We start from the raw sequence: 18,458 nt of genomic DNA on the forward strand, positions 1-18,458 counted from the left end.
TGCTGGGGGTTGGGCCTACTTGTTCCAAGTATAAAATACACATGAAAACTTGTTGCCCTTGACCCCAAACAATATCTCCTGGGCGTAAGGCAAAGACCCCACTGTCAGTTGCCAAGTGGAAGAGAAGCATGAACTGGTGGATGGTCAGAGAGCAGCCGGTTTGAGTGGACTAACGTGTTGACATCGGTATCTATATAAATTTGTTTTTTAAATCTTTTTTTATTTAAAGAATAACCTAAAATACAACCAAGACAAGTGCAGTACAATGCATCGATCGTGACATTCCAGAATAGTGGTATACAATACACATATAGGTTCAGGCCTTGGGTTACTTACTAAAAGCACAGAACAGCGTTCCATACCTTGGGACATTAAATATCTTCATCGTCGATCACAAGGGAGAGAGGGAGGCTGACCGGAGTACACAGCAAACCTCTACTCTCGTTCCAAGGGCACCATATCATTTATGTGGGCAACCCCTACTTTCTTAGACAACCCTCCGCCTGCATGCACCAATCCATGTCCGACTCCCAGTCAGTATACCTGGGCTGGGCTCCTCCCTTCCATGTTCTAACTATATTGCGCTTCGCCACCATAAATCCCAAAGTGACCCATAATTTCTCAGTGGGTGACACATCTGTAGCATCCCAGATGTTTAACAGACATAACTGGGGGTAAACATCAATCGGTAGCCTACATATTCGGGACATTCCAGCGATAACCTTCTCCCAATACTTCTGGAGGATCGGGCAGTGCCACCATTGGTGTATATAGGTACCCGCATGACCACACCCACGGGGACAGTCAGGGGACTCCATTACCCCCATCTTAACCAGTACCGAGTTGGTGTAGTAGGTCCAATGTAGCAATTTAAGTTGAATAAGTTTGAATCTGGAGCAGATCTCTACTTCGCGGGGGGAGGCCAATGCTTCCCGCCAGTCGTCGTCATCCAAGTCCACTACGTCGTATGCCCACTTTAAACGGATTTTCTCCTTGTATCTATATAATTAAAATAGGCTATATATGGAAAGGGGATTCAGTCTAGGCATGCTGTATAAATCTGCAAGTGTCTCTCGGGCTGGGAGAGGAGTGAGTATTTTGTCATCCTATGCAAAACCAAATAAAAAGTTATTAAAAAAAAAAGCTTATTGGAAGAATCTGCTTCGATAATATGTTCCAAAGGATTTATGGCAAACTTTCTAGTCATTTTGAGCTTCCCTTGGTTCTATAACATCATCAATGCATATTCTGTCTCTTACCCAAGAGGCATAACATGCGTCAATATTTTTGTTTGGCTGTGTTTAGGAATCACATTGTGGGCATGGTAAGGTTTTTCTCTGTCTATGAAGATTCCTGGCAGAATATTCAATCCTACATTTATGAAGTATTATATATGTAATTTTTCTAATTTTAAGATTCTTAAGTATGGAATTGTTAAAAAGTATCTGTTTGCGAGATAGGACTAAGAGTGTATAACTACTTAGAGTTCTGAAATGAGAAAATTGCAACTGGACACCCATTGCTGTACCTGAATGACACATCCAAACAAGCCCAATTGAACAATTCTTATCCAAAATGTGTAGAGTCTTAATTCAGAAGTGAAGTGTTCCCTATTACGCTACCCAAGAGATTTGGGGCCATATGTAGGTAAAACGTGTTTTGCGATTCTCTAATTGCAATTTTTAGGGAATCGCAATTAGAGAATTGCAAAACGGAATGTAGGTAGGATTAGCAAAATATTTTGCGATTCCCACCTATTTCTTATTTGCGAATCCCAAATTGAGATTCGCAAATAAGGAATACCTTGCCATTCATTCCTATGGGCTAGAAGGCCCATAAGAATGAGTAGGAAGACATTCTCAATTTGCGATTCTCAATTAGATAATCGCAAATTGAGAATGCAATTTCAAGGTTGCAAGGGTGTCAATAGGACACCCTTTTGCACCCCTGAAATAAACATGTGTGCACACGTGGCGCACATACATGCGCTAAGGGCATGTATGTGCGCCACATGGCACTTTGAAAAATGCAAAAAAGTGCATCTTTCAAAGAAATCGAAATTACCACCAACCTGAGGTTGGTGGTAATATGCGATTCCTTAAGCCAAAATCGCACAACTTGGGTGCTTCCTACATTGCATTTAAGGAATCGCAATTTGGGATTCCTTAAATGCATTAGCAAAATAAGGAATCGCAAATTTTGCGATTCCTCATTTTGCATGTGAGTTTTTGTGTGCTACATAGCACGCTGCCCAAATTGCGATCGCAAACGCCGAAATTCGGCGAATTTCTGCATTTGCGATCGCAATTTGGCTTCCTACATATGGCCCTTATTTTCTTAAACCCAAAGGATTAACAGCTGGAGAAAAGAGAACTAATGAACACACCTAGGCCTTCACTCTATAAATGAAATGTGGTTTAGACATCCCAGAGGCCTAATGCTTTTTTTTGGTGCTGAGATTGCCTTGTCTTGCATGGTAGCACCGCAAGGAAAAATTAATGACCAAAGGATCCCTCTAAGGACATGATTACGAGTGGCTTGTTATATCCCATGTTGTGCTTAAACTCCTACTTACGCACGGGACGGAATTACGAGTTAGGTTTTATTTAACTCATCCAATAATTATCAGATATATTAAATAACCCAAAATTAGTTATTTTTTGGCTGGTCAATCATGCTGAAATTTACCAGGAGAAAACATACAGTATTTACTTATCATATGGATTTTGATTCATTTAACTCCAAAATCTGCACATTATTCCCCATTTACTCCTAATAGATGTTATTTATTGCACCTGATAAATAACATACCCGTGGTATTGTTATTTATCAGGGGCCATAAATAATACTTCAACTCGTAATCCAGCCCTAAATAGGGGGGGGGGGTCTTCTGACCTTCACAAGCCTCTGTCCCTATCTCAGGTGGACCACAGGCCAAAGGCTTCGAGTGGTGGAATCAGCAGAAACTCTGCCTACAGAAACCTCACTATTTCCCCACCACTAAATGAGGTGAGGGAACAATAGATTTGGTGGGGTGGCCAATCTATGGTGGGGCTCCCACTCTACCAAACCCTAAATTAAACACTAAGCCTTTATTTACAATTATTATGGTACTCTGCAAAGCAGGGCATTGTGTGTGTGTGTGTGTGTGTGTGTGTGTGTGTGTGTGTGTGTGTGTGTGTGTGTGTGTGTGTGTATATATGTACTTTTGGTGGGTGGTATCTCTTTCTCATTTATATAAGGTGTGAGTATTTCTGTTTATTTGATGTCACACAGATAAAATCCATAATTATCACATTGACTTCAAATCTTGGAATTAAGCTCTAGTACATTGTTTTTAAATTAGGGGGGGTCTACATTACTGTGAATATTGTTCAGTTCTGACAATGATGACTGTTTCATCTGATCATTCACAAAGTAGTGAATATTACATTCACCTTTTTTCCTTACATTTTGTTGTAGAAAGACAGAGATGTGCACTTTGGATTAAAAAGCTTTGTGAACCTTCTGGTGCAGGCTCAGGCTTCACAGGGAGGAAAAACCGAAACATGTATGCAAAGTTACTATTGCACATGCTGAAACGTGGATTGTTGGAAGGTCCATTCACTCATAGGCCAGAAGAAGGAGTGCTTAAAACTCTTCCTTCATACATGGTGAGTTTTGGCTTTAATTTTTTTTTAAATGTCAATATTGTTTAAAACTGTTGCAATACATGTATTGCTCTAGGCAGGCAGCTATCGTGCAATGGCTCTTCTATTTAGGTTTCTTCATTGTTTTTTTCATCACATGTTAATATTGATCTGGAATGTAAAATTTGGAGGTGGATTTTGGAAAAAATTATATAATGCATTAAAATCTCTGGTATCCTTAAAGTAGATTCTATTGTTTTATAATATGTATCTGTAAGAGCAGGTACAAAATATGGATAACTATAGCAGAGGGCAGTTGTACTAATGTTCCATTAGACAAGGCACAGAAGATTTACTCAGGGACTAGTACTGAGTGCTTACATAGAAGGCTTGTGGTACTTTATTTAACAGTACTTAGTTGACATGTTCTCCCTTGTCTGTTTCTCAGTTAGCAATACTCTTTTAAGTATTTGAACACCTCTTGAATTCATCTCTCAGTGCCTCCCACTATTGGCAGAACGTGGAACTGAGGAATGCAAGTTGGTGAAGTGTAGATGGTGTGTTAGGAAAGCTAATCCTTTGGTTTTGGGGTAATGTGCTTTAATTACCTTTCTCTTTCATTTACAATTTAATCTTCAATGCCTACTACATTAATTCCAAGGCTTCAAGTAACAATAACTAATAATGTCTTAGAGCAGGTAATCCAGAAAATAGTTGTTAAGTTATTTGAAATAGAATTCTAAAGCAGCGTATCAAAAAGGCTAAACATTCAGCTACATAATCACTTTTGTTTTGCTGTGAGAGTTAGAGGAGTTTGGAGTGCCTTGACCGCTGGCTCTAACTTTGATGGTGATACTCGTAATTTTAAAGTGTATCCACGCTGAGATGTGCAGTACTGTAGGTTGACTGGGGAGGGGGAGAAGAATGACTACATTAACTGAGTTGGAACTAGAAGAAGTTCAGCAATGCTGATCAAGTAGTATCAGGTAGTTAATACTTCTAGGATTTTATGACTAGAAATGTCGGGTAATTCATTATGTTACGCGATTAAAACAAGATTTGATTTATTTGAAGGAATTCTTATATGACTTGACACATTTCCCAAATATTGGTGAGGAAATGAGTGACACATAATTATCTGCTAGCCTTCTGGTACAGAAGTGTGCTGAACCTTAAAAAATATATGTTTTTATTGTTTTATGCAGAAACAAACAGATGGGGCATATGCACAATACATCAGTATCATCATCCAACAACTCCGTAGCAGGCCAGTGTACACCATACATAATGGACTGCGGGGGAGAAGAGACAGCACAAAGAGCTTAGGAAGGGTTTGCTTCAGGCCATTCAAATCACTTCGCTCTGTGGGTGGGTAAATAGTGTCCAAAATTCAGTCCTGCAACAGTTGGAAACCCCCATCCCCAGACCATAAAACTCCCTCTGGCGGCCCCATGTTTTCTCAAATTTATGGGAATAACCATGGTGGTGTATACCATCCTTCAACTCCCATGCAAGCATCCAATCCAGCAATTTAGTGTTCCTTATTCAGTGTTTCCGCACACCCTACTCCCACCCCACATATCTCTTTGCTACCTCTAGGCCCAAGGAACAGAACAATAATTTCCTGCAGGGCTGGTCTATACCTCCCAGTAGCCTTAGAAGTACCAACTCGGGGTGGAGCGATATCTCATTCCCCTGTACGTCACCCAGTTCCCCCAGTATGCATATTTCTGTACCTCCGAGCACTCCCATATAGTATGACAAAATGTTCCCACATGGATGTTACAGCACAGACAGGTGGGCAGCGGGATACCTGCCATTTTCCGCAAGCACTATATAAACTCTGTGCGAGACCATCAGCTGTATAAGTCGGAAGCCCGCCTTGATAGCTACTTTTCTTGGATGCGTCTGTGCCACCCCCCAGTCTATATCTTCCATTTCTCCCATATCTCATTCCCATCTGCTCCGGAGAGCCCAAAGACAGCCAGGGCTATTATTGTTAAGCACCCTGCATGTAAAGGATGTGGCCACTTTCCCCAGCGGGTTTTTCAATAAGTGGGTCTCCAGTGGAGTCTCAGCATGCAGGTCATGACGCAACTGGGAGTACTTATAGAGTTGCATGCAGGAGAGGTCAAACTCTGCTTGAAGACAAGCAAACAATTTGATTGTTCCCTCCGTCACCATATCCGCCAATATGGTTATACCACTCATTCTCCAGTATTTCACCTTTCATAGATTCACACGCTTGAATCTTTCCCGTTGTCATGGTGAGTCCCACAGTAACAGCAATAGAAAAGCAATACTAATAGATAGGCCTTCACAAACCCATTGAAACAATAGAAATTGATAACCTATTGACCTTGTTTTGAAGCATCCAAACTTCAGTCAATCAGGGCAGAGACCCAGAAGCACTCTTCCCTTACAGAGCCACCATACCTCAGATTTCTTAACACGTGTCGTGTGATAGGGAGTCTCCCTGAGCTCTGCTATGTCAACTTTGCCCTTTTGACCTGTCACCTTTTGACCTGTCAGCTATTTGGTGACTTTCTAAACCTCCAGTTACTCTGAGGTGTGGTGTGAGTGATTACTTCTCAATATTTTGGACATGTCTAATTCCCAAAAAGCGCTTTGTAGGCTTTGCAAATCTTGTGGGAAATCCAGGGTTTATCCAGAAGAACCCCACAAAGAGTGCTTACACTGCCTGTACCCCCAACACAAGTCAAAGAAATGTAAGTACTGCCGTACCTTTTCTGCGAAGACTGTAAAAGACAGGGAGGCCAGACAACTTCTCTCTCTCCAGAGGAAGAAGAATGCTCATTCAGACTCTGACTCTGACATTGATGAAAAAGGGCATGCATCCTCTAAAAGGCATAACAATGAGGACTCTGCCAAAGATCCAAAGAGGGCGAAATCCCATTCCAGGGAACCAAGTGCTTGTAGGTCGAGTGACAAGGATCATCCTAGAGCATCTCCATCCCTCAGAAGATCTCCATCTGCTCGTCCTTCAGTTCCTGTGACACCCTTCAAGGAACCAGTAACTCTAATAATTTGCCCATCTATGGATCCGTCAACAACAGCACCACCATCGATGGTGGTTTCGTCGTCAAGAGCGTCGATGGTGCAGGCAGTCTCGACACCAGTAACCGCAGCAGCGTCGAAAACAATCAATGACGAGACTGTTGATGACCACCGCATCTTTCTGGTTGAGGGCTCTGACAACGACAACTACATCATCTACTGCACATCTTCATCGGCCAATATCCAGTTGATGTATACCGCATTGACATCTACCCAGTCAACAGTCCCGTCGAGGACAACAAAAGAGACTATCCAGATCTCTATGAAAGGGATTGCAGTCTCTCTCCCTGCGGATATCTCAAAATGTTCTCCATTACCTCCTGCAAAGCTCTTAGAGTTTCAGGACTTTGGAGATGAATGTATATTTATACCTGCGTATAGTCCTTCACAACTGAATGTGAAGTGCCAGGAAACGGATGACGAAGAAGTTTACCAGGTGCAGACCACTTACCTTCAAGATTAATATTCTTTCCAGGATAAGATCAGAGAGGTTTCCTGCAGGCATGATAACTTTGAGGATCATTATCCCTATGATGAACAAGAGTAAGAACATCATCTACAAGGATCCTCGATTTACTTTTCTTGTGTCTCTGGTTACAGACCTACGGTTAATGATAAATGATTATTATAAATAATTTCAAGATGCTAACCCATCGGCTTTGCAAACTCTGAGACGTAAGAATACTCCTGACTCTGCGCCTCGTCAGAGAAGTCCTTCAGTATCCCTTCATAGAGAGAGACCTAGTGCCCCGCCCATCACGATTAGGGACAGTCTAGCTGAAAGTGACTATGAGCCTCAACCAGAAGAAGTGAAATTCCATTTGATGCAGCGGTTGAAGATTCTCAGTGGGATGAGTACATCGCCCCTCTACCTGCTTAACCAACTCCACCCGACTCGCCACACACAGATACCGGTGGTTTTCACGACCTGCTAGAGCGTGCTTCGAAGCGCTTCGACCTACCGCTTCCAAATAGGCATACAGAAATTTTCTTTTATTACTTTAAAGATGTGGCTTAGTGCTCAGTGAGGTCCATACCTGGATTATATTTGGCAGGAGGGACTCAATTAATGAAGGCTCCAGCATCTGTAAGAATAGTGTGCCAAACCTTGATAATAAATATAGAGCACCAGAAAATACACCAACTTTCCTTATTGGTAATCCCAGGCCTGATTCTGTTATTAAGCAGGCGGCACAGAGAACGGCTAAGAATCCATCATCTCCATGCTCGCTCCACTTAATAAAGAAGGCAATATACTCTATAACATCAGGAAAAGGTTTGCAGGCATAGCGGCAACTGCGATAACAGCCTCTAATGCCCTAATAATTCCATGCAGATATGACTGGCAAATGTGGTCCGATCTGTCTGTATTTATTGAGTATCTCCCTTGATGACAAGCAGAAAGGGTCAAGAGAGATACTTGCAGAAGGTAAGAAAGCCTCTTTGCAGATTATTGACGCAGCAGTTGGATATGTCCTCCACTGTTTTCTGTCATATGGCTGGGGCAGCAGTATTAAGGTTCCAGGGCTGGCTAACGGCTACATCTTTCCACCTGAAGTGCAGTCGAAGATCTTGGAAATGCCATTTAATGGGGAAAACCTTTTTGACAAACATGTGGACAAGACTCTTTGGGTTCACTCCAACAAAGACGTTTTTCTTCCTTTCGAGGAGGAAGGGGCAGGGGTTAGTTGACACCACGACCACTATACCAACAAGCCAGATATCAGCCTTGCACTCAACAGGGATTTACTTCAACCTATCCCTCACAGACAACATACAGGGCTGCAGCAGGTTCCAACTATCCTCAGCAACCAGCTTAAAGACGCCCTCCAGCTGGAGGGAAATCTCAAGATACTTCTTAGAGACATGATATGTTCCTGGCACCAGCCATCTCCATCCCATCTCCCAAATTCGACTTTTTTCTTCCCAAATTCTTCTGCTGTTGGAAAAACATCTCTTCCAACAAATAGGTGTTAGATGTAATCCAGCATGGTCACACCCTGAAATTTGTTCGAAAGCCTCAAAATTATCCACGACTCAAAACATCTCACTGACACTTAGTTTCACTCCGTGTGGCTCTCTCCCAAGGATGCAAAAGAAGACGTCCCACCAAATCAGGGCAACAAAGGTTTCTATTTAAATATTTTCCTTCTCAGGAAGAAAACAGGCAAATGGAGACAGGTGATGGATTTAAGGCTAATGAACAAGTTAATCAAGCAGCAGCTGTACAAGTAGTGGGTGCAAAGTCAAAGGTCTTTCTAGGATTCCATCTTAATAACTCGTCAGATGAAGTTGGCAATGTCCTGGTGGGTGGACGTACGGCATATTTCCGAGGGCCTCTCATTTATCCCTGTAAGGCCTCACATAGTTATGACAGCAGATGCTTCCCTTGAGGGATGGGAAGCTCATTTGCAAGATCTGGAGATCCATGGCAAATGGACCATGCAGGAAGCTGCCTCCCACATCAATCTATTGGAGGTGAAGAGGGTCTTCCTCATTCTTCAGTCTTTCGTACCCAGGTTATGCAATTCCTCAGTGTTCTTTCGATCGGACAACACCACCACCATGTTCTACCTGTCCAAGCAAGGGGGCACGAGATCAAAGGTTCTCTCAGCTCAAGCACAACAGATCTGTGAATGGGTTCTCAACAACAACTTCACCTTAAAGGTATAGCATATCCCAGGAGAACAGGATGAATGGGCAGACACCCTAAGTCAAACAAACAAACAATGTCGCGAGTGAGAGCTGAATCAATATCACCTAACCAAAGTGTTCCGGCGATAGGGAACATCCAACTTAGATTTGGTTGCTACCCTGCTAACAAGAAATGCAATACCTTTGCCAGCACATATCCTCAACCAGGATCCTGAGGGAGTGCTTTCATTCTGGCATGGACAGGGATGTTTGCATATGCCTTCCTGCCTTTTCCTCTCATCCCCGGGATCATCAGGAAGCTGAAGCTAGAACCGTGCCGTCAAATTGTAATAGCTCCTGCTTGGCCAAGACAGTACTGGTACACCGAGCTACTTCGCCTATCAGACAGCTCTCCTCTCACATTCCCGTCAGCAGAGGATCTCCTTTTATTGAGCAAGGCTCAAGTTGTGCATCCGCACAGCCGATCCCTAAATTTGACCACCTGACTCCTCACGGTATTGAGTTCAGGTCAATAAATGTTTCTTAAGATAGCAGAATGATTATGTGACAAGCTTTAGTCGAATCTACAAATACATGTTATACAGCTAAGTGGAAAAGGTTTTGTGTTTTGTGCACTTCTCACTCAGTGCCTTCTATCTCTTCAACACCAGAAACATTTCTTCTTTACTTGTTGCATCTAGCAAAGTGAGGCTTGTCTCATGCTTCTATGAAAATTCATCTGGGGCAATCTCCAGACAGACGACAGAAAAGAAAGCTCTCTTTGTGGTCGAACTGACTCACTTAAGGGTTTATGAAAGGACTGTTCCGGGCCTTTACGCCGGTGACCTGGAAACTCAATACAGTCTCATCACAATTAATGAAACCTCCTTTCGTGCCAATTCACAAGGTTGACTTAAAATTAAATTCCTAGAAGGTTGCCTTTCTCTTCGCTGTTAACTCCGCAAGGAGAATACGCAAAATTCATACTCTGACAGTCATAGCACCATATCTTCAGTTACGGGCGAACAGAGTAGTTTTGAGAACTAACCCCAAGTTTGGTCCAAAGGCGCCAACCACTTTTTATCTCAATGAGCCTATTGTCTTCCCGACTATTTTTCCTTATCTATCCTCCCCTGTGGAAAAAGCTCTTTATTCTTTGGACATTAAAAGATGTCTCATGTTCTGCCTGGACAGTACTAAATCGTTCAGAAAGTCTGAACAACTCTCAGGGCCTCACTCAGAAAAGGACAAGCCCTCTCTAGAGCCTGTATTGGACGCTGGGTTTCTACAGTAATCGTATTCTTCCATGAAAAGCAGAAAGGCCACTGTCAACGAAAGCGCAGTCGCATTCCACAAGAAAGGTGATGGCTTCTTCCTCCCTGTTTGTGGGGGTTTCACTCCATGACATCTGAGGGCAGCCACATGGGGAAAGAATGGCTACCAATCATGGCACAAAGCTGATGGGTCAGTTGGACTAGCCACGTTACGCCGCCTGTTTTCAAGTATGCAAGTTTAAGTCTTTTATAACTAGGTACATTTTTCATATTTCTTTTCCCTCTGTCTATTTTATTGAAATGTCTAGGTTATCATATATTATTAAAAGTTCTGCAGATGTTCAAATGTTATGTTTTTAGAGTCGCCTTTATGTGTTTATGATACATAATTTTTACATAGGGAAAACATTATTTCGTCAGTTTACCATATTTAAGGTTGTATGGGTCTCATGGTGGGAAGGTTTGCCTAACCCACCGCCTAAACAAGTTTGATACTGCTCACTACTCTATTTCAATCATGTAAATCTATGACAGATATAATACTGGAGAAAAAACAATTTACTTACCTATACACAGTGGTTCTCCGGTACTGATATCGTTCTTGGATTTACGTGCAACCCTCCCTCCTCATCGTTCAGGGTCACCATTATTTCACCTCTTTTCCTACGGTATTAAACTCATGCTCGAAATCTGAGGTATGGTGGCTCTGCAGGGGAAGCGTGCTTCTGGGTCTCTGCTCTGACTGGCTGAAGTTTGGATGCTTTAAAACAAGGTCAGTAGGTTAAAAATGTTGGTTGTTTTCAGTTGGTTTTCTAAAGGCTATCTATTAGCATTGCTTTTCTAGTGCTGTTACTGTGGGGCTCCCACCATGACGACGGGAAAGATTCAAGAATGTATATCTATGAAAGATATCAATACTAGAGAACCACAGTGTACAGGTAAGTAACTTGTGTTTTTTCCCATTGGGTAAAACCTTGTAATTTTCTAACTTTAAGCAGTGTATTCCCAGTCCACAGTGGTATGGCCTTAGTGGGTTTCCCCTTCCACCCCACTGGAGTTTGCCTCGATCTCATGCGGCTAGGACACCTTTTGTCAGCAGCAAGAGAAGTGCCCCGCCCTACCCATCATGCGCAAAGTATTCTGAACTTTTGATGATGTGTCATGGAAGCATCATCATTGGGTGGGAGCTCCTCGTCAGGCCGGCGCTGCAATGCCCTACGGGTCCCCCGAAGGGTCACTTTGGCGGAGATCTTTTTATTTCCGTTGCCGTATGAAGAGTGCGAGAATGTCCGTGAGTGGGGTGAGAAAATGAAGAGTGGTGCAGGAGAGCTAAAACTGTCTAGGGGTTAGCCTGAGAGAGAGGATTTTTATTCTGGTTACTCCCCTGTCAGGTTTAAAAAGGTTTTAGTGCTACCTATGAGGACCTGTGTGTCCAAGTAGCTCACAAGGTGAAAGTGCAGGTCAGCATGTTTCGCGCTTAGTGGTCACACTGATCCGTGGTGCTTCCTCAGGACCAAAAGCAGGGCTGATTTGACTACCCTACTGTGAAGTCTAATACATTTTGTTACCCAAAAGGGGGAAGTACCTGATTTCTGTATTAGATAAAACCGGTTGTCCAACCTAAAAGACAAAAAGGCAGAAGATAGAAACAAAGACACCTCATAAAAACATGCCACAGACTAACGAGAATCGTTTTCACTATGGATTGGTAGCCATCCTTTACCAGAGTTTAAGTGCCTTGTGATGGACTCAGCTGTGTGTTGTGGGATTTAAAAGCCCCACATAAGAGCACGCATCTAAGTACATGAAGATTGTGTTACTTCGAGCGTCATAATGTGCAGGGCAGTGTAAGTGTGTCTTCTTATGTATCTATATATATATATATTTTGGGTTTGTTTGGTGTTTTTTTTAATTACAGCCAGCCAACATCAAAAGAAAACATATGATTATAAAAAAAAAAGCTTAGCATTACAGTATAGCAATGCAGGTAGAAACTTTATAACAGCATCGTACATGACAGTGCGTCTAAGAGTGATCATGGCTAAAACCCATACAATCTCCAGATATATATCTGTACCCCAATAAGTCCAACAGAATAAACAGTTATTTGATACAATGATTTTGAAAGAGGTACATTCATTACAGGTATGTCTTTAGATATTTATATTTAATATACAATCCACTTAGCCTCCTATGTGCAGGCTCCACGTTGGCTGGTGGTGAGCCTATTCGATAGTTACCAGAAGCACCGTTGGTGCTGTGCCTTACTTGTTGCCATACTAGTGACATCTATGGTCGGTGTTGTGTCTTCCAAAAACATTCAAAGGTTACCCGAGTCATGGCAAGTTCTATGCATTACATGTTGGCGTGTTAGTGACATCTACAGTCGTTTTTGCATCATTAGGGGAAACCGGGGTTGGGTATATGCGAGAGGCGTACGTCTTATTATTCAGCATTGGATCGTGCTCCCCATGTTCCCTCCCGACTTACCTTACTAATCGGTTGGAGCGCTGTGCCCTCGCGGTCCGTGCACAGGGGCTCCGCTGTTAGCAGGCTGCGGAAATTGGAGGACGGAAAAGCAGGCGTTAGGTTATGCAGGAAATCCAGTCCTGCCTACTAAGCCCATGGTATCCTAGAGGGGTCCAAGGACCTGTTTTACTCACAGTTGTGTTCCCTGAACTGTCCTGTTGCCAACTTATAGGAGCACTGTCACCTACTGGGAGATCCTGAAACTTTTTACCATATTGGTTTTCCTCCATTGTGTAGTATTTGAGCATTTGAATTGCACTTCATACTCCTAATGAGGAAGTGAAGAGCTGCTGTTTTCATCAGTTCCTGGGCATCCTTTTGTGGGTGTATATATACTAGAAAGGGTGTTGGACATAGTAAGGAGTGATAGGTTAGATTTTTTTCAATCTGTTTTAACTGCAAAACCTCTGAACTTCTGCCCATTTTCTCTGGTTCTGTAGCCTCGTTCCTTGAATTAAATAAGCATTGGCATAGCCAATAGGTCTCGCCTTTGGGACCTTATAAGTGTTTAGTTATGCAGCACAATATCCTTGGTGCAACAACATGAACTGTTGCATGGCTAAACACTTATAAGGTCCCAAAGGCGAGACCTATTGGCTATGCCAATGCTTGTCCTGTAACCATTTATGCAATGTCACTGTCATAGACATAGAAAACATTTCATGTTTCTATTTAAAAAAGGTACATACTACGAAAAATGTCACCATCATAGACATAGAAAACATTTCATGTTTCTAATTAAAAAAGGGGTACAAAAGGAGGTGGTGATGGACGAAGCATCAGAACCAATCAAACACTCACACCCAGTCATCAGATCTGAGTTTGATCCATCACCGTTCTTTAGCCCACTCTGCCACCCCAGTTCAGACATGGCCATATGCAAATCAGTCTGACCCTGTGCCTCATGGGAACAGTCCTGCCCGAACTGCCAAGCCATGCCTTCCCTGGACCGGAAACAAGCTTCCTAGGACCGGTTTCTGGCATTTCAGCCGTCTTCAGCCAGGCTTGCTTGAATCCAGTGGCAAAGTGAGCAAGGGACTCACGTCTGAGCATATCCTGCCAACTTATGGCGAACAAAGCGGTACAAAAGGAGGTGGTGATGGACGGAGCATCAGAACCAATCAAACACTCACACCCAGTCAACAGATCTGGGTTTGATCCATCACCGTTCTTTAGCCCACTCTGCCACCCCAGTTCAGACATGGCCATATGCAAATCAGTCTGACCCTGTGCCTCATGGGAACAGTCCAGCACGAACTGCCAAGCCATGCCTTCCTTGGACCGGAAACAAGCTTCCCTAGGACCGGTTTCTGGCATTTCAGCCGTCTTCAGCCAGGCTTGCTTGAATCTAATTAAAAAAGGTACATACTACGAAAATGTGCACGCTAATGCATTCACATATAATTAACTGAGTATAGTTAGTGGTCACAAAAGTAACTGAAAACAATAAATAAAAACGCAAATGCAATAATATAAATCAATTACATGCATAATGCATCGTCAGACCACTAAAATATACATGCACAATAATACAATTGGCAATTGTATTGGAAATGTATCTTTTTTCAATGTTATAGAACATCTACTATAATTGTCCCATATTAAAAAGAATTGCGCAAACCTCTTTCTTGTAACACTAAAAAACAAAAAGCATGCTGTGTAAACATAAAGTGCTAGTGAGATAAAAATGAATACACTTAATCCCTTTGATAACCTTTAAACCACTCGAGGCGGAGCCCATAAATCTCACTCGCGGTTGGAATGAAAGGCAAGGCTGGTCAGTGCTGAGTTAAATATACACATGCAGGCACAAATGGAGCCAAAGGTTGAAAGCAACATCAGACTGACAAAAGAAATATGACACCTAACGTGATGTGAAACCCTGACGTCGACCCGTGAGCAGCATGTCATAACAAGCGGGACTGCTAGTCCCATAATGCCTTAGTAACAAGCGGGACTGCTAGTCCCATAATGCCTTAGTATTCACATGCAAAGTGTTCAACAGGCACCAAAAAGTCAAATGGCAACTGTAATATACTGGTGTCCAAACTCACAATAAAAACTTAGCCCACATAGTAATGTTAATGCTCAGGATAGTCCAATGCCATACGACAAACCGCTTTTATGGATGCGCAAATTCAGCCCTGAACTCCGGACACCGGCTCCAAATGTATTCCGTTTGGGAAAGAATGTAGGTTGAAACAAGCATTGGCTGCACGCGCACGAGCAGCCGCAAGGCGCGATCTGTAGTGGGGGGGAGAAGCGGGAGTTGTGTGCGCGCGCAAAAAAAAAAAGCACGCAAGTGGTGCGTGCGTGAAAAGAAGCCCGGGAGTTGAGTGCGCGCGCGCCGCGAAAGTAATTGCGGATCGGATTCACACGATAAAGCCAGATGGCAGCTGTGCGCGCTTGTGCGCGTAACAGCGAGCTGGTGGCCGGAAAAAGCATGTGGGTAGCACTTTGAAAACCCGCTTACTAAATATCTCACCAGAGCAACGCATGCGCTGGCTCAGGCGAGACCTAAAAAGGCAGAGTTCAGGCAGCATACCATGCAGAGCAAGAATTCCGTGTTCCGTACACTGACGAATGCACAGTCAGGGGGCGAGCAATGCAATTACTTTAATGGGAATGCAATAAGTTGATTACATTACCCAATCCCCAACAGTGGATGGAAGCAAACTCCCCAGCAGGGGAGCCTGTGTGTGACAGTAGTGAAAGCAATGTATTTATTTTAATACAATGCTTATTAAGGTGAATACTTTACCTGAACCTTCAGATTGCTCCTAAAAGCAACTGTTTTTTTTTTTTTTTTGCGCTCACGGAGCAACTCTAATTCTGATCCGTGGCGGGCTGTGAAAGAAGGATGAATTTCAGCAGAAATTCACCTGAATATTTCTCCAAACCCTAGTAGTAAGTTCTCTGAGGGATCTGATGGTTGAAGTTTGTGTAATTCAAAGACATGCTCCATACTTGTAGGGTAGGTAGTGTTGCAGAGACTAATAGAGGAGCCTCAGCTGTGCTTACCTACTTACCATTTTTTATGGATCAATTCAGCAGACTGTGTTAATAGTCCTGGAGACAGCCACGTCTTTTAACAGTTCATGGATTTGAAGATGATTGTCAAAGTTCCCAATTTAAGAAGGCTTTGAATTCCAAAGTTTCTGCCAGTCTTTGAAAATGTCTGGAATGAGAAGTAGTTTTGTCAACTGGAGTCTTTCTCAGTAAATAGTGGAGCAAGCCTTGAGTTCAGAGATCTTGTTTGGTGATACAAGAACTGACTTGGTGCTAATGTATGGAAAAAAGGGCAGACAGTATTCATTTGCATCAGTAAGTTGAGGAGCCAAAGGCAGATGTATCACGTTTTCTCCACAATCTGATGATAAAATGGTCTAAGGGATGACAGATTTAATTGCTGACACCTTTATCCAACCTATTTGTATTGTTTTTCGTCTGTTGCCAACCTTTGGCTCTATGTTCCAAAGAAAGAAAGATGAAAACTGGAGGAGTAGCAACATCTGGCAGCTAAAGTGTAAAAGTTTTGTAAAACCTCTTGTCTGAACTTTGTAAGGCTCTGGATGAAGTGCCTATGATGTTCTTCCTGATGGGACTGTATCTGGAAAATACTAGAGATGTTGCCAATCAGTGCTTGAAGTGATACCTTGATAGCAGTTAGGGGTTATGGTCTCTTCATTTGAATATTGGAAGAAGAGAAAGTGTGTGGGATAATATTCCACCCAGTGGTTTCTGGCTGACTGGGGCGCATCAAAGCCAGGCAGAATCCAACGTCCTAGATAGTATAAATTATACTGTGCACACCCTTGCGTAGCTTGGCATAGAGTAATCAGGCTTGTCCTCAGGGTCAAAGTGTAAAGTGTTGAACCAACTCCCACCCTCCCAACACACTGTGTGTATGCTACAGAAACACTCCACTCTGTAAGTATAAAACACTAGTTGTTGTATTAATCACACATTGAAACCAAAATAACATACAAATTGAAAATATACTTTTTCTGTTATATGCAATTGTCAAACTCTTCCATTAGCAGCTGAACAGCATGAACTTATATGTACTAGTCTTAGGCATTCCCCTCGTAAGCAACATAAACCCATGTGCGTACTTCCCCGAGGTGTTCATGATCCAAGCAATCCCCCCGACATCAAAAGCGACAGAAACATATATGCAGGCTGTTCAGAGGTATTCCACATTCCAGCTAACATATTTGCATAAAACACAACATTCCCAAAATGGCATACGCCGTAGAGTTGTAATGGTCAAGAAATCACAGGCTTTGACAATGCCTCATAACCCAGCCCCTCAGCCACTCTATAACCCTAACTAACGATACTCATTCACTCCCTGGTGACACTTTGATCAGATTTTCGGAACCACCTAAAGCAGAAGGAAACAGTTTAGTGTTCTCGTCCATCCGGATTAGGTCCTCAGACACCCAGTGACACCTTCATGAGTGCAGGATCACTATCCCTTTTATAGACAAAAGACTGTGACACCGGAAGCTGGTGCACTTCTAATTTGTAGAATGATTTCCCCTCCAGCGAAGGTGTGAGCTGCAATTGCTCCAGGCAGCCAGCCGTGGGTGCACACAAGACACAAGACCCCTTGGGTCCATTCATGGTATTCTCAACAACAGAGTACCTGTCGTGTAGTTTCTATAAATCTATATAGGATCTGCGCGTTTAGACAACATAAACTGTGGGATTGGTGTCCAGACTGATTCCGGACGCCGCCACCGGGTATGTTCGCCTGTATACCAACTAGCTCACAGTGCCACTACGAACCCCTCTTACCAAGCAGAGAATAGTTTCTGACAACCATCGAAAATGACAACCCTGTCCCCTCAGGGATCATGGAAACAGTACAGTACTTTTGGCTCAGTCACTCGTGCCCACTTTGTCTGAGAGAGATACACAGAATAAATGATGGGGACATTTTCAATAAGCATTTATTGAACCAGTGTCATTCTAGTGTAAAGTATGTGTGCTGCAATAGCCATAAGACATGTACAGTTATGAGCATCAACGGAGTAAATAGATGGAAGAATTCTACCATAGTGCTAAAACAATGAATATTTGCAGGCTTATAAATACATGACAGTAATAATGCATACTCCTATGATGCTGACCCTAACTAGATGGACCTAAATGTACCTAGCATCCATGTAGTGTATTGTCAATAATTCCCCTAGGATACTGCCAACCCCATTACCTGATGTGAGTGAACGAAGGACCCCGTCTTTGTCTTGAGATGGACATCTGCTAGGGATGTCAGACCACTGTGTGCTGGAGTGTCTGTGTGTAG

At 42.8% G+C, this 18,458-nt stretch overlaps 1 protein-coding gene across 4 annotated transcripts in view; it reads left to right on the top strand.

Annotated features, from left to right (window-relative positions):
* CEP112 (centrosomal protein 112) overlaps positions 1 to 18,458 on the top strand; it is a 2,536,355-nt gene that overhangs the window by 96,727 nt on the left and 2,421,170 nt on the right. For all 4 annotated transcript variants that reach the window (XM_085617276.1, XM_085617275.1, XM_085617278.1 and 1 more), the window contains one exon: positions 3,463 to 3,653. In XM_085617276.1, coding sequence (XP_085473402.1) covers positions 3,463 to 3,653 — 191 coding nt within the window. The remainder of the gene's footprint in view (positions 1 to 3,462; positions 3,654 to 18,458) is intronic.

This window comes from Triturus cristatus, chromosome 7 (genome assembly GCF_964204655.1).
Source record: "Triturus cristatus chromosome 7, aTriCri1.1, whole genome shotgun sequence".
In the NCBI taxonomy this organism is placed as follows: domain Eukaryota; kingdom Metazoa; phylum Chordata; class Amphibia; order Caudata; family Salamandridae; genus Triturus; species Triturus cristatus.